The sequence below is a fragment of the Acartia tonsa genome, chromosome 6, assembly GCF_053477335.1.
Source record: "Acartia tonsa isolate MP-2025a chromosome 6, ASM5347733v1, whole genome shotgun sequence".
Taxonomy (NCBI): domain Eukaryota; kingdom Metazoa; phylum Arthropoda; class Copepoda; order Calanoida; family Acartiidae; genus Acartia; species Acartia tonsa.
Genome location: NC_137265.1, coordinates 52,425,683 through 52,440,429, shown reverse-complemented (window position 1 = coordinate 52,440,429; position 14,747 = coordinate 52,425,683). Strand labels below are relative to the sequence as shown.

General features: G+C 31.8%; 1 protein-coding gene across 1 annotated transcript in view; it reads right to left on the bottom strand.

Annotated features, from left to right (window-relative positions):
• Window positions 1-14,514, bottom strand: part of LOC145323159 (uncharacterized) — a 40,286-nt gene extending 25,772 nt beyond the window's left edge. The window contains exons 1-9 of the mRNA XM_080165552.1: window positions 14,442-14,514; window positions 13,007-13,079; window positions 12,353-12,555; window positions 11,777-11,849; window positions 10,591-10,695; window positions 9,008-9,268; window positions 8,564-8,733; window positions 3,841-3,997; window positions 3,151-3,266 (exon numbers count right to left, since the gene is read on the bottom strand). Coding sequence (XP_080021678.1) covers window positions 3,151-3,266; window positions 3,841-3,997; window positions 8,564-8,733; window positions 9,008-9,268; window positions 10,591-10,695; window positions 11,777-11,849; window positions 12,353-12,555; window positions 13,007-13,060 — 1,139 coding nt within the window. The 5' untranslated portion in view covers window positions 13,061-13,079; window positions 14,442-14,514. The remainder of the gene's footprint in view (window positions 1-3,150; window positions 3,267-3,840; window positions 3,998-8,563; window positions 8,734-9,007; window positions 9,269-10,590; window positions 10,696-11,776; window positions 11,850-12,352; window positions 12,556-13,006; window positions 13,080-14,441) is intronic.
• Between the last annotated feature and the right edge of the window lie 233 nt (window positions 14,515-14,747).

The following is a 14,747-nucleotide window of genomic DNA, read 5'->3' as shown; positions in this document are numbered from 1 at the left end:
TTTCTGTAATTTGCTTTGGTAGTCTTATTTTTACACTTTGCTACTTAAGAATGTTATCATCCTTGTTTCACCTTTAATTAAATCTACAAAAGGGGAACCATGGAAGTATGCATCAATTCATCGTCCATTGTCTTATCCCTTAAGATCTCTGGAAAGAATGAATTTTAAGAATCCTTGCTAAACTGGTAAAAAGTTGAGATAAAGTAATGTTTGAAAAGAAGATAAAACTTTAGAGAAGTGCATAATTTTGTTATATTTAATTTATACTTGTGTTTAGTAACCACGGTTATGGGGATAGATAAATAGGACGGTTGAAATACTCTTCACATGTTCTTTTTTGAATGTGTATTTGAATGTGTATTTTTAAGGTACAAGGAGATCATTTTATTTGTCACCTTCCAAAAATTCTTTCGTTCTTAAACCTTCCCTTTATCCCTGACCGAAGTTCCTATATCCCGAGCAAAGCTTATAGTTTGCAGATATGAAAAAAGTCTCATCATCAAGTATTATTAATTTTCTATTGTCATACCCCTTCATTTCTGTGATGGTGTTCATTAGCTAATGTCCTACTCCTGTTTCCCTGAGCTAAGTTAGCAGTGTGCAAATCTTTAAAAGTTGCATCTCAGCGGAAAGATTAATATTTCATTGTCATACCCCTATATTCATGTGTTAGTGTTCAAATCTAAAGAAGAGTGACATTTTTATTCTCCATTCTCCTCTCCCTGTATCCCTGAGCTAAGCTTATAGTTTGCAAATATTAAACAAAAGTTGAAGCAGAAAAAAATGATTTATCGTTTATTGTCATACCCCTACATTTCTATGATGGTGTTCAAATCAAAGTTGGAGTAGCATAATTAATTTATTCTCCATTCTCCTATCCACTATCCCTGCTCTAACAATAAAGTGTGCAAATATAGATAAAAATAAAATAGCAGCAGTAAAATAAATTTATCTTCCATTTCCTATCTCTCTATCCCTTTGACAAGGTTGCAGTATAAAAATTTGAATGAAAGTTTCAAGAGATAAATTGTCATCCCTGTATCCCTGAATAGAACTTGGTATTGTGCAGATTTAAATAAAAGTTGCATCTCAGCGGGAAGATTAATTAATAATCCATTTACATACCCCTACATTCCTGCAATGGTGTTCAAATCAAAGGTTTATTTATCGTTCATTGTCTTATCCCTGAATAGAACTCTGTATTGTGCAAATCTTAAATAAAAGTTGCATCCCAGCGGTGAAGATTAATTTCCTATCACTAAGGTAGTTACATATAGATAATTTTATTCTTCATTCTCCTCTCCCTGTATCCCTGAATAGAACTTGGTAGTGTGCAAATCTTAAATAAAAGTTGCATCTCAGCGGGAAGATTAATTTCCTATCACTAAGGTAGTTACATATTAGATAATTTCATTCTTTATTCTCCTCTCCCTGTATCCTTGAATAGAACTTGGTAGTGTGCAAATCTTAAATAAAAGTTGCATCTCAGCGGGAAGATTAATTTCCTATCACTAAGGTAGTTACATATTAGATAATTTCATTCTTTATTCTCCTCTCCCTGTATCCTTGAATAGAACTTGGTAGTGTGCAAATCTTAAATAAAAGTTGCATCTCAGCGGGAAGATTAATTTCCTATCACTAAGGTAGTTACATATTAGATAATTTCATTCTTTATTCTCCTCTCCCTGTATCCTTGAATAGAACTTGGTAGTGTGCAAATCTTAAATAAAAGTTGCATCTCAGCGGGAAGATTAATTTCCTATCACTAAGGTAGTTACATATTAGATAATTTCATTCTTTATTCTCCTCTCCCTGTATCCTTGAATAGAACTTGGTAGTGTGCAAATCTTAAATAAAAGTTGCATCTCAGCGGGGAAGATTAATAAGTTTCAACCAAGATTTCAACTGTCTTACACACTCCATATTCATTATAAATCAGGGATCTAAAGGGATTAGACGATGGCCGATAATTTGATGAACATCCCAAATGATGATACACAAAATTACCCCTTCTGTAGATTGTAATTAGTGGTTGAAATGTTTGAACACTCTACCTAATGAACGAACCAATAAAAATTCACTGAAGCCCTCAAAGTTATAACTTTGGGGACAAGTGTAAAAAACAGCCTATTGTCGCCTCTCTTTCTTTGTCATATTCATTATAAATACAGGGATAGGACTATGGACGATAGATTAAGCTCCCTCCAATGCCTTTTGTGTAAAATTCTGCGTTTGGTGCCTAGAGATTAGATATGATTTATTATTCTTGGGTGTACATACATGAAAAGAAAAACAATAATAAATAAATTAAATGAATATGATATACATTTAAATAAAAAGTAAAATTTTATGAAAATTTTCTTTTCAAATGGAAGTTTCATACAGGCATTATTCTCCCTCCCCTCCCTGTTTTTCATAAATTATACATATATTCATTTGATAAACTTTTAAAGTTTCAAATATTTCAACCATCTCACGGCCATTAGGTCAAACGTTTGCACTGTTATTTTATCAACATAAGACTATTGTAATAATTTTACTATTATAAAGGTTTGAAATAATAAAATTTTAATTAGATACCTTGCGATAAAAGCATATCAAAATATGTTATTTAAACTATGGGTGCTTTCCCTAAGAGTACCCTTCAAGCACTGAGCCCAACCCTTATTTTAAAACTAAATTGGGTATAAGTACAACGCGGTGCCCTAAACTTACTGTGCTACCCAGCTAACAAAACTTAACCTAAAGTAATAAACAAATAATGAAACTCTAGCCCCCCGTATCATAATTTATTTCGAAAATAAAAGGTATGGGGGGGGGGGTCATAGACTATGTACTAAATTTTAAGCTATATGGCATATAGTGTGCGTGTAAGTTCCATATTTCACTTTTAATAGCAGTTAGACTTGAGCAAAGCGTTTGATAAGGAAGTTTTCAGTGTAAAATGAGATAAAAAGTAAGTAGAAAGTATAAAGAACATGAATAAATTTTAGCAAAACTAATCTATTTTTGACAATAGATTCGTATACAATGATATATAGTATACCAATTAATCAAAAATTTTGTTGGTCCAGAAAATAGTGCTACAATTATATTACGAAAAGGAGGAATGACTTGGCTTAAGAAAAGACAAACCATTAAATTACTTACCTAGAAGCACTGTCTCTCTGCATAGGTACAACACAATCTCCCTTTTGTCCCGGGGCTCCATCCAGCCCAGGGTAGCCACGCAGGCCCTTGGGTCCTGGTAGCCCGATAGGTCCAACCTAAAAAAATATAGAACTTTAGATAGTTTCCGAAGAATGGATTGTATATTTTTATAATGAAATAAAATCGTTTTAGAAAAACCAAACTTTTGTATTATTTTGTGTATCTGTGAGCCAAATGATCCTTGATTATGAGCATAATACATTGGTCTAAGACCCTTCAGACAACTATCCCTTTACTTACACGACCTTTCTTTGGAAGACCTAACTGAGCATGGTAATCAGTTGCACCTTTTTTGAGAATATACATTTACATGTTTTAACTTATTGTTAATGATTCTTATTCTATTTAGATTATTTTTACAAAAAAAAAATGGAAAAAAGCTGTGGATATTTATCTATCTCATCGTAATATTTATAAAAGGTATTTATCTTATGATTTTTATTTAAATATTCGTGGAAAATTGTCTTGAAAATCACCCATGTGACGTCATAAAAATGAGGAAGATGACAGGAGAAGTAGGAAAGAAAACCTTTATAAAAGAGATGGATAATCCCTTATTTTTATGACGTCACAGGAATAAAAAGTAGGACAGACTGGGCTTCGCCTTTCCCATGCATAAATGTTAGTTACCTCTCCATCCAGTCCTTGCTTGCCCTGTAGGCCAGGTGGGCCACGCATCCCCGGAGGGCCTGCAGGTCCAGGGGGGCCAGGATCTCCTTTGATGGCAATAACCTCAGCATAGTGGAAACCACCCTCCAAGCGAGTCAATGACGTTCTTCGGGGATATCTGAAACAAAAAGAAAACAAGGATGACAACATCCATAAAAGCAAAGCACTGAAATGGTTCGACAAACGGACATTAACACTTGTATAGTGTCAGGAACTAAATAATCAGAATAATAAGAGTTGAAGCAAAATTGTAAGTAAATTTGTGAAAAACTGCTTGATACAGGATAATGGTTATGAACATACTTACATTTCTAGAACTTGATTATAGAGTTTCTTCGCTTATGACTAGATTAACGAAAAAAGCTATTTGTAACGGACGGACCTACCCTAATTATAGAAAAGCTTCGCTTTAAAAACTCTAGCTAAATATTTTTCATTGCAAAAGGCTTTGTAAAAAAACTTTGTAAAAAGTATAGACGCAAAAAATGTTAGTCTGAAATACAAACAAACACATATGGAAACATTCTTGAAACAAGGATGACAACATTCATAACAGCAAATCTTTTACATCTATTATGGGAGTAAGTTATTTACTGCTACAAATCTAAAATGGTTCTTTACACAATGTTAAAAAAAGACTTGTAAAAAATGAGACATTAAGTTGTGTTGAGCTTACTCATTTACATATCAGGTTTTTCAAATGCGTTCTTCATTTTAAAGAACTTGATATAGGTCCACGAATGGTTTTAAGCTGTTTTATGAACTCCTCCCTTAAATAGATAATACAAACGTATGACTATAATTAGAGATAAGCTGCGCTTCTAAAAAAAAGCCCCACTTGTATACTTTCCCCCCATGGTAAAAGTTTTGTCCCGTCGTCCGCCAATTAAATTAAAAACAATAGAGGGGGAAAGTGTTAAATAACTGTATGTCTCCACTATGTGGACCCTGTTCCGACTTTCAATTGGGTCTTTGAATATCAGTCAATAGCGTCGGGAATATTAACACAGCTAATAAGCTACGAAAGTGCAAGGCAGGGATCTAAAGGGTTAAGACAATGGCCGATAAATTTATGTGCATCCTGAAAGATGATGCACAAAATTACCCCTTCTGTAGATTCAAGTTGGTGGTTGAAACGTGTGGACACTCAACTTCATAAACTAACCTAAATAAAAGTCCCAAAAGTTGTTAATCCTACGAATGTAAAAACTATATTATAAAACTTGGGGGACTAGTGTAATAAACAGCCCATTGACCCCTCTTTATCTGCGAAACAAAGGATCCAGGTAGATTTCTGGATTATATATCTATCTTATACTTTTATTGTCCGCTCTACTAGCGGTATAATTCAATTCAAACAATATTTTCTTTTCTTTGTGGAAAAAAAAGTTGGGGAGAAAAAAGTTTTTGTGAATAACAGCATTAGGTAAACTGATACTGGTGCGTGCACAGGGTTTTATCAGGGGGCTGTGAAGAGGTAGGGAGAAGTAAGAAAAGGTTGAAATCATGCCCCCCTTATTTTTTTACTGGTGTTTCAAGAATGAATTATGATGAATAAATCTTTCATTATTGAAGATTAAAATTACAAGTTGAAAAGTTTGATCACTTCTAGTTTAAAACCAACCAATATCAAAATTCAATAAAAGTTACCAAAGGTTTTAAGCCCACAAATAAGATAACGTAATAATAAACCTTAGGGTAACCATGTTATTTACAGTCCAATGTCTCCTCTCTCATGAAGCTTCCTTGAAATTATAAACCCAATGGGACAAGCCATTTCTAAAAATATTTTACTTAAACTCTTATATTTCTCATTGTATTCTTTTTTTTAATATCAATTTTAAAAATTTAAAAATAAATCTTTAATTATGTTAAAAGATAAAATTTGTTTTTAACTATAACAACTATGTATAAATTTTTGATAAAAATAAAATTTGACACATAGCAAAAGTGTCCTGTCCATAGATGTGAACAAACTTTATGATATTTATATTCACGTTCTTCTACATATTTTTTTTGCAATTTTCAAGCGGTTACTTATTTAAGCTGGGTTTATTCTATCATACCTTTAATACAGGGTTAAAATTATTTTATTAAATTAAATTAAAAGACAATGGTAAATGCAAAAAGTTACTCCAAAATTTTTTTAAGGGTTTTCTTTTCCACTTCTCCTCTAATCTCCCTTATTTTTATGACGTCACATGTCTGATTTTTAAGTGACTTTCTCCATTTGCATACAATGGCTAACTCTAAAATACAACTGATTTGACAAAAAAAGAAGGTTTTTGAAAGGGGGGGAAGGAGTTATAGAGATATCTAAACAGGGATCTAGGGGACATGAAAATGGACGAAAAACTAAAGTAAACACCAAACTTCAATAAACAAAATTGCACCTCATGTAGACTAAAGTATTTTGTACGTTGTTAAAATCAAGATAAAAAAGTCCCCAAATTTACAGCCCATTGACCAGAGAGGGCTAGATTCTATCCTGACTTGACTAGAATATATGGGTCAAAATATTTTAAATATTATTCCATACAGAACTATCCCTTCCTTCCTGGTGATATAATAGAGAGGAATAGATTCTATCCTGACTTGACTAGAATATATGGGTCGAAATATTTTCAATATTATTCCATACACAACTATTACTAAGTATGATGGCAATACCGTAGACTGTGCATCTTTGGCGTATAACGCATTAGTAAGAGTTATTAGGTTGAAGTCTATATAGAGTCATACTAAGGATGTTAAAATGATTCTTAAGTAAAAATAGTCATTATTAACATATTAACAAAATAAATTTCCTTTTAAATGTTATCTCAATATCTTCAATTTTAAGTTTTAAGTCAATCCCACTTTTCAATTATACTTCAAACCTTATTTTAAGGATAGTTCTGTAATTATACATTGTAGTTCCACAAAACAAATTACTTTTACTGTGTTTATAGCTTAAATCCTTCAACCTTCCAAACGCTTCTTATACATATATTTTTAGGCATATCAGATATCTTAATGGACAAGCAAATAAACTTGCAATTACTTTGGTAAATTGTAAATAAAATTTTGAATAAATATGTAAATTTGAAATGACTTATAAACATTTTGAATTTAAACTTTTCACTCATTTCCCCTCCTTTATTGAATCTTCTTATAAATTTTGGTCCTTACATTAGAATTGAACTAGACTTAACCAAGAATTGAGGGAGGGGACATTGGAATGCAAATTATACTGGCAAAGTATACATGATTTCCCATTTACTGATTTGTAAAGATTGGATACATCTGTAAACGTTTAATTGCTAGATCCAACTTTTAATGTCCAAACTTATCAACCAATACTTTAAATCTACAAAAGAGTAATTTTGTTTATCATCGTTGGGTTTGTACCTCGATTTTTGGTCCATCGTCTTATCCCTGACAAAACTAAACATTTGATACTATTTTTGCTTTTGTATCTCATTAAGGAAAGATTATTCTGTATCATATGCAGGTTTTATGCTATTTGATTGGTCAATACAGTGATGTTCTATAAACCGCCACTGCCACAAAATTGGTGACAAATATCTAGAAAACTTTTCAAAGATTAATCCCCCCCCCCCCCCAAACTTTTGTCAGGGGATATTTTGCATCCAAAGATTACAAATATTCATAGAAAAATACAAACTTTCTGTATATATTATGTTTGTGTGGGTGTGTGTATGTGTGTTTTTGTGTATGTATGTGTGTGTGTGTGTGTATCTAAGAGATGCATAAGTGTTTATTTGCAAAAAGTTTTTTATTAAAAAAATGTATACCATAAAAGATAAAACTTTTTGATAAAAAATAAAATTCTTTTTTAAACCCGCATTTCCCGATAAAATCTTGAATCTATGAATTTCTGTTATAATTATTATTCTGTTTAACTCATTCTAATCTGCAAATATTTCAATCGGCATTGTTTTGTTAGCCTATAAATAATCTTGTTTATAGCGATTTAGTGTTATTTGAAGCGAAACTTCTCTACAATTTATACGTCAGTGAATACGTACGTCGTGTCCGCTATATATAAATTATATACTAATTCAGCATAAGTATGTAGTTTTCAATAAATCACACTGGTATTTAAAGGTTTATAATCACGTTTTCTTCAAAGGTTTCAATCTAGAGAAGGGCTAAAGTAATTTTGTTTATTATGATTGAGGTTGAACATAAGTGTCTTATCCCTTAATATCCCTGAACCTTACCTGGTATGATAACCTCTCCTTCCTTCTGACTGACTCGCCTCTCCTTTCTCTCCTTTATCTCCAGGTATTCCATGTTGGCCATCTGTACCTGGACATCCAGGTACAGATGGACAATCAGTTGAACATCAATGTCTTATCCCTTAATATCCCTGCACCTTACCTGGTATGATAACCCCTCCTTCCCTCTGACTGACTCGCCTCCCCTTTCTCTCCTTTATCTCCAGGTATTGCATGTTGGCCATCTGTACCTGGACATCCAGGTACAGATGGACAATCAGATGAACATCAATGTCTTATCCCTTAATATCCCTGCACCTTACCTCGTATGATAACCTCTCCTTCCTTCTGACTGACTGGCCTCTCCTTTCTCTCCTTTATCCCCAGGTATTCCATGTTGTCCATCTGTACCTGGACGTCCAGGAACAGATGGACAACAATGTCTTATCCCTTAATATTACCTGGTATGATAACCTCTTCTTCCTTCTGACTGACTGGCCTCTCCTTTCTCTCCTTTGTCTCCAGGTATTCCATGTTGTCCATCTGTACCTGGACGGCCAGGTGGACCTGGAGGTCCGGGCAGGCCTGGCAGACCCACACAGCTGCACTCTGGATGGCCGGTCATTAAATCCTGAAAGAATTACATTAGGATTATTTTAAAATTAGTAAACTTTGTTCTTTAGCTAACATATGCTATACTTAAATCTGTTTAATCTTTTAACCCCTAATCTAGATTTACACCATTGAGGTGTAGGTATTCAAACTTTTTCCAGCAATAACTTCTTTATCTACGCAATGATAATTTTGTTTGTCGTAATTGGTGATATATTAATTCAGCTAACCCTGATTTTCTTCAAAATCTTTTAATCAAAAAAACTTTTCAATATTATTTTAGACAAACTTACCTTTGCATTTCGTTTCTGTCGATGGGTTCTCTTACTATCATCTTCAACATTAACATAAGCTTGGAATAAATGATCATTATTTTGTACCCCTTTCAGGTTTTCTACTTCGTTATCACCATGTTTATTTATATCAATAGTGTCACCTTCTCCCTCACTATTTACAGTTTTAAAGTCACTATTTTTGGTGTCACTGTTTTGGTTATTTTGAATTGTTGCTGCGGCTTCTTTCTTTAGTTTACTTTCAATTGTTTCCAGAAAATCCTAAACAGATTGTAAGTCAAAATTTTACATTTTAAAGCTAGGTATCAACATTAGTATGTTATTCTGAGGAAAAAAAATAATATCGTTATATCTAGATCAATGTCCACATACTAATAAAGCCGAAACAAACTAATAAAAATAGTTATTTACTATATGATCATTTTAAATGGAGATGGGGAAGGCATATGAAGGTGGTTTCATTTGATAAAGTATATTTACCCTTCCCCAAATAGTTCAAACCCTTCCAGTTACCTTTAAGAAACAAACTTTAGAAAAGAAGCATTTTTGTCCAGGGGTTGGCTAGATCTATATGTTTAAACCAAAAGACATATACACATCATATTACTTTTATTAGGACAACAACAGAACTTTTATCCTTTTATCTTTTGAAGTTAAAGGAAATAATAAATTATCTTCCATGGTAATATCCCTTCCCCTCTGATAAAAACGCAGACAAAATTTCTTCACCTTTGTAGTGGTCTATCAAAGAAAGTGGATTAAAACTTTTAAAACATTTGTTTTCTTTCACACAATTGTTCGTCCTTGATTTTTACCCATGACCTATTTGGTGCAGTGGTTTTATATACCTAGGAAGGGATATACCATCAGGAGAACAACTAATTTGCCCCCAATTTTGTTTTAAATATATATGTATTTTTGTATGGAGGGAGGGGGACATTGGGTTGTTTATTACACTAGTGCCCAAAGTTTATTGATTACGTCTCATTAATCGTTAGCTTATCAACCTTGGGGACTTTTGTTGAGTTTTGAGTTGAGTGTCCCAACTCTTATCTTTTGATCACTAATTTTTACCACTAAGCTAAAATAGAGGTAATTTTGTGTATCATCATTGGGGATATGCATCAATTTATTCTTTAGATCCCTTAATTTTTCTAGTCCCCAAAGTGCCCATAGACATGCTTTTAATCATTATTAAATCTTGATTGGTTGATACAAATTAGCAGTTCCTAACTTTCAAAACCAATAATGCAGTATAATAGTTATTTCTTGCATCGTATTATAAACAACTTTCCGCGGATATAGAATGTACAATTATGAGATTAAAACTATTTTTTTTTGCCCCGAGATGCCGAAGGCACCGGCTAAAAAAGACTGGTTTTGATCTTATGATTGTACATTTTTTATATTCGTAGAAAGCTGGATATAATACGATACTAGACATAGTTTTTTCGTATGGATGAGAACCGGTTCCTATCCACCGGATTCGAATGAATACGAGAAAATATTTTTTTAAATTTTTAATTGGGGATGTCAATTAATTTATCAGCCAATGTCTTATCCCTTAAGATCCAAGAGCCTACCTGAATTAAATTTATCTGTTGTTGAAAATCTTGATGTTTATGTTGTGTTGTAAAAACTAAATCCTCAAGTCTGACTAAACGTCCTGATAACTGATTTTGTTGGCTCTAGTACAGAGTTCATATATTGTTGTATAATTTTTTAGTGAAGCTTTTCTATAAATAGGATATGTCAGTCTGTCAATTACGTACAATTTTGATGGTAACTTATCCATAAATAACGATATCAAAGCGTAGCAAATATATAACAATTACTAGAAAAACCGTACATCAAATTTAAACAATTGGATTTTTAGCTGCTAAAATTGATCTTTTCCAATATATAAATAAAAATTTCAAAGATGTTTAGGTATTTAAAAAAAAAATATCTGAACATCAAAGTCTTTCTTCCTTCTATAGATATTTAGAAAGAGCCTCCAAAACAAACAGACTATCATACCCAAGTAGTTATAGAGATAGAGTACTTCCTATATTATGCAGAAAAGATCCTATTGCTCTATATAATTCTACACCAAAATCAAATAAAGAAAATTGTGGTATGAATTTTGCTATAAACAATAATATTCCTGTATTGTGAGATGTTTATTTGTTACAAAAACACAAAGGAGGGTAGAGGCTAAACATAGCACTGTTAACAGCAGTATCACATGGTCTCGTAACCGTGTATACAACCTTGACAAATAGTTTATAATATAGTAACCTTGTATACAACCTTGACAAATATGAATAGTTAAAAACAAAAATGAGGGTAGATGCTAGACATAGCACTATTAACAGTAGTATCACATGGTTTCTTACCTGTGTATACAACCTTGATAAATCCTATTATATAAAGTAGTAAACGTTTTTTGTCTGTCCCGAAGGATCTTGCTAACCGCTGAACCGATATTGTTCTTCTTTACAGTGAAGCTTCTTATAGGTCCTGGGAAGGTTTTAAACTATTTTTTGTACCCTTTAATACCCCTAGAGGCTTCTAGGGGGCGTAGCCGCTAGTATTTTATATTGTAGTAACCTTGTATACAACCTTGACACATTTCTAAAATTAAAAACACAAAGAAGAGTAGAGGCTAGACATAGCACTGTTAACAGTAGTATCACATGGTCTCGTAACCGCGTATACAACCTTGATAAATATATTATAATATAGTCACCTTGTATATAACCTTGATAATTATTTATAAATAAATACACAAAGGAAAGTAGAGGCTAGACATAGCACTGTTAACAGCAGTATCACATGGTCTCGTAACCGCATATACAACCTTGATAAATAGTTTATAATATAGTAACCTTGTATATAACCTTGATAATTATCTATAAATAAATACACAAAGGAAAGTAGAGGCTAGACATAGCACTGTTAGTAGCAGTACCACATGGTCTCGTAACCGTGTATACAACCTTGATCAATATTTTATAATATAGTAACCTTGTATATAACCTTGTCAAAAAAAAACTTGAATAGAAAATCTATAATGCAAAAGACAACAATGTCTATAATAATGTCTAAAGCATATGTCTAAAACCACAGCAAGACTTATATGGATTTTCCCTAAAAAGAAGAATTTAATCAGCTCAGTAGATAATGAAAACTTGAGCTTCAGACAAAAAAAAACTTACTGCTTTATAATATCGGATTTACCTACTGGTGTGACCATGTTTTTAAGCTATTAGCTTGAGGGATAGAAAAAGAAAATTTGTAAGTTATATAAAATATACTGGACATAACATAACTGTAAAGAAGCTGCACTACTAAAATTCCAACCTGTCTAGAAAAGAATTTAAGCATTGACAGACTGTTGAAGAGTTTGTATGTGCCTGTTCCAACTTTTGGTGCCTGTCCAGTTTCTGGTGCTTTTCCAGGTTCTGGTGGCTGTCCAACTTCTGGTGACTGTTTAATTCATCTGTATACCTGTCCAGATCTTTCTGGTGCCTGCTACCAGACACAGGTGACGTAAACTCATCACCCTTAAAATAAAATTAATTTTACACAAAGGCAGAAAGGTTTTTTTTTCTTTAATGCGTTGGTAAAAATTCTTTGAATGGAGAAGTTTTAAGTCTTCCCTTTTAGGAGATCTAATTGGCATTTAATATACCTGATTTATTAGAAATAAGTTTAATTTAAATTGTTAATGCCTCCCCCCCCCCATTTCCCCTTTTCTGAACGAAGGATGCGGTTCAAGATGTTTTTTTTACTTTTAATAGCCAGAAAATTTTATTTCTTGCATTAAACTGATCTAGAATAGTTATTTATTGCATTGATTAAAGAATCTTCAAGCTAAGACAACTGGTATAAATTGTTCGATGCTGTTTATAATTTTAACGTGACTGAGAACCTGTTCTAATCCAGCGGATATTAATCGGGTTCAAAGCCATACTAGAAAGTTATTGCTGCTATACTAAATCTTAAAGAAGTTACCTTTCCATGGTTGGAGGGATCAGCTTTGGATATCTTGTCAACACAGTCTAACATTATACTTCACTAGTCATATCTACACATATATAGATAGATATATATATAGATAGATAGATATAGATAGATATAGATAGATAGATAGATAGATAGATAGATAGATAGATAGATAGATAGATAGATAGATAGATAGATAGATAGATAGATAGATAGATAGATAGATAGATAGATAGATAGATAGATAGATAGATAGATAGATAGATAGATAGATAGATAGATAGATAGATAGATAGATAGATAGATAGATAGATAGATAGATAGATAGATAGATAGATAGATAGATAGATAGATAGATAGATAGATAGATAGATAGATAGATAGATAGATAGATAGATAGATAGATAGATAGATAGATAGATAGATAGATAGATAGATATATATATAGATAGATAGATATAGATAGATATAGATAGATAGATAGATAGATAGATAGATAGATAGATAGATAGATATATATATAGATAGATAGATATAGATAGATATAGATAGATAGATAGATAGATAGATAGATAGATAGATAGATAGATAGATAGATAGATAGATAGATAGATAGATAGATAGATAGATAGATAGATAGATAGATAGATAGATAGATAGATAGATAGATAGATAGATAGATAGATAGATAGATAGATAGATAGATAGATAGATAGATAGATAGATAGATAGATAGATAGATAGATAGATAGATAGATAGATAGATAGATAGATAGATAGATAGATAGATAGATAGATAGATAGATAGATAGATAGATAGATGGATAGATAGATAGATAGATAGATAGATAGATAGATATATAGATAGATAGATAGATAGATAGATAGATAGATAGATAGATAGATAGATAGATAGATAGATAGGTAGATAGATAGATAGATAGATAGATAGATAGATAAAAAGATAGATAGATAGATAGATAGATAGATAGATAGATAGATAGATAGATAGATAGATAGATAGATAGATAGATAGATAGATAGATAGATAGATAGATAGATAGATAGATAGATAGATAGATAGATAGATAGATAGATAGATAGATAGATAGATAGATAGATAGATAGATAGATAGATAGATAGATAGATAGATAGATAGATAGATAGATAGATAGATAGATAGATAGATAGATAGATAGATAGATAGATAGATAGATAGATAGATAGATAGATAGATAGATAGATAGATAGATAGATAGATAGATAGATAGATAGATAGATAGATAGATAGATAGATAGATAGATAGATAGATAGATAGATAGATAGATAGATAGATAGATAGATAGATAGATAGATAGATAGATAGATAGATAGATAGATAGATAGATAGATAGATAGATAGATAGATAGATATAGATAGATAAATTTAATAATTTCTTTACCTTTAATTTTCTAAGTTAAGACAAAATTTATTTCAAAAGATTTTAACATCCTTAGACACATTTTAATAAACCTGAAAAATAATAGTTTTCATTCTTTCAAAAAGCCTTAAAATTATCTGTTTACTCTATAATTTGTCCGTTTGTCTATTTGGAATTTTGTATGGGAGACCTGAATTTCTTAGACCCTGTTCAAGATAGACAGGTTATTCGTGTGTGGTAATTTTCCAATTAAAGTAATATATATTGAGCGATAAATAGTATATGTAACAATCACCCCTTTTCAAAGGCCTTCTACTAACTTAGGGG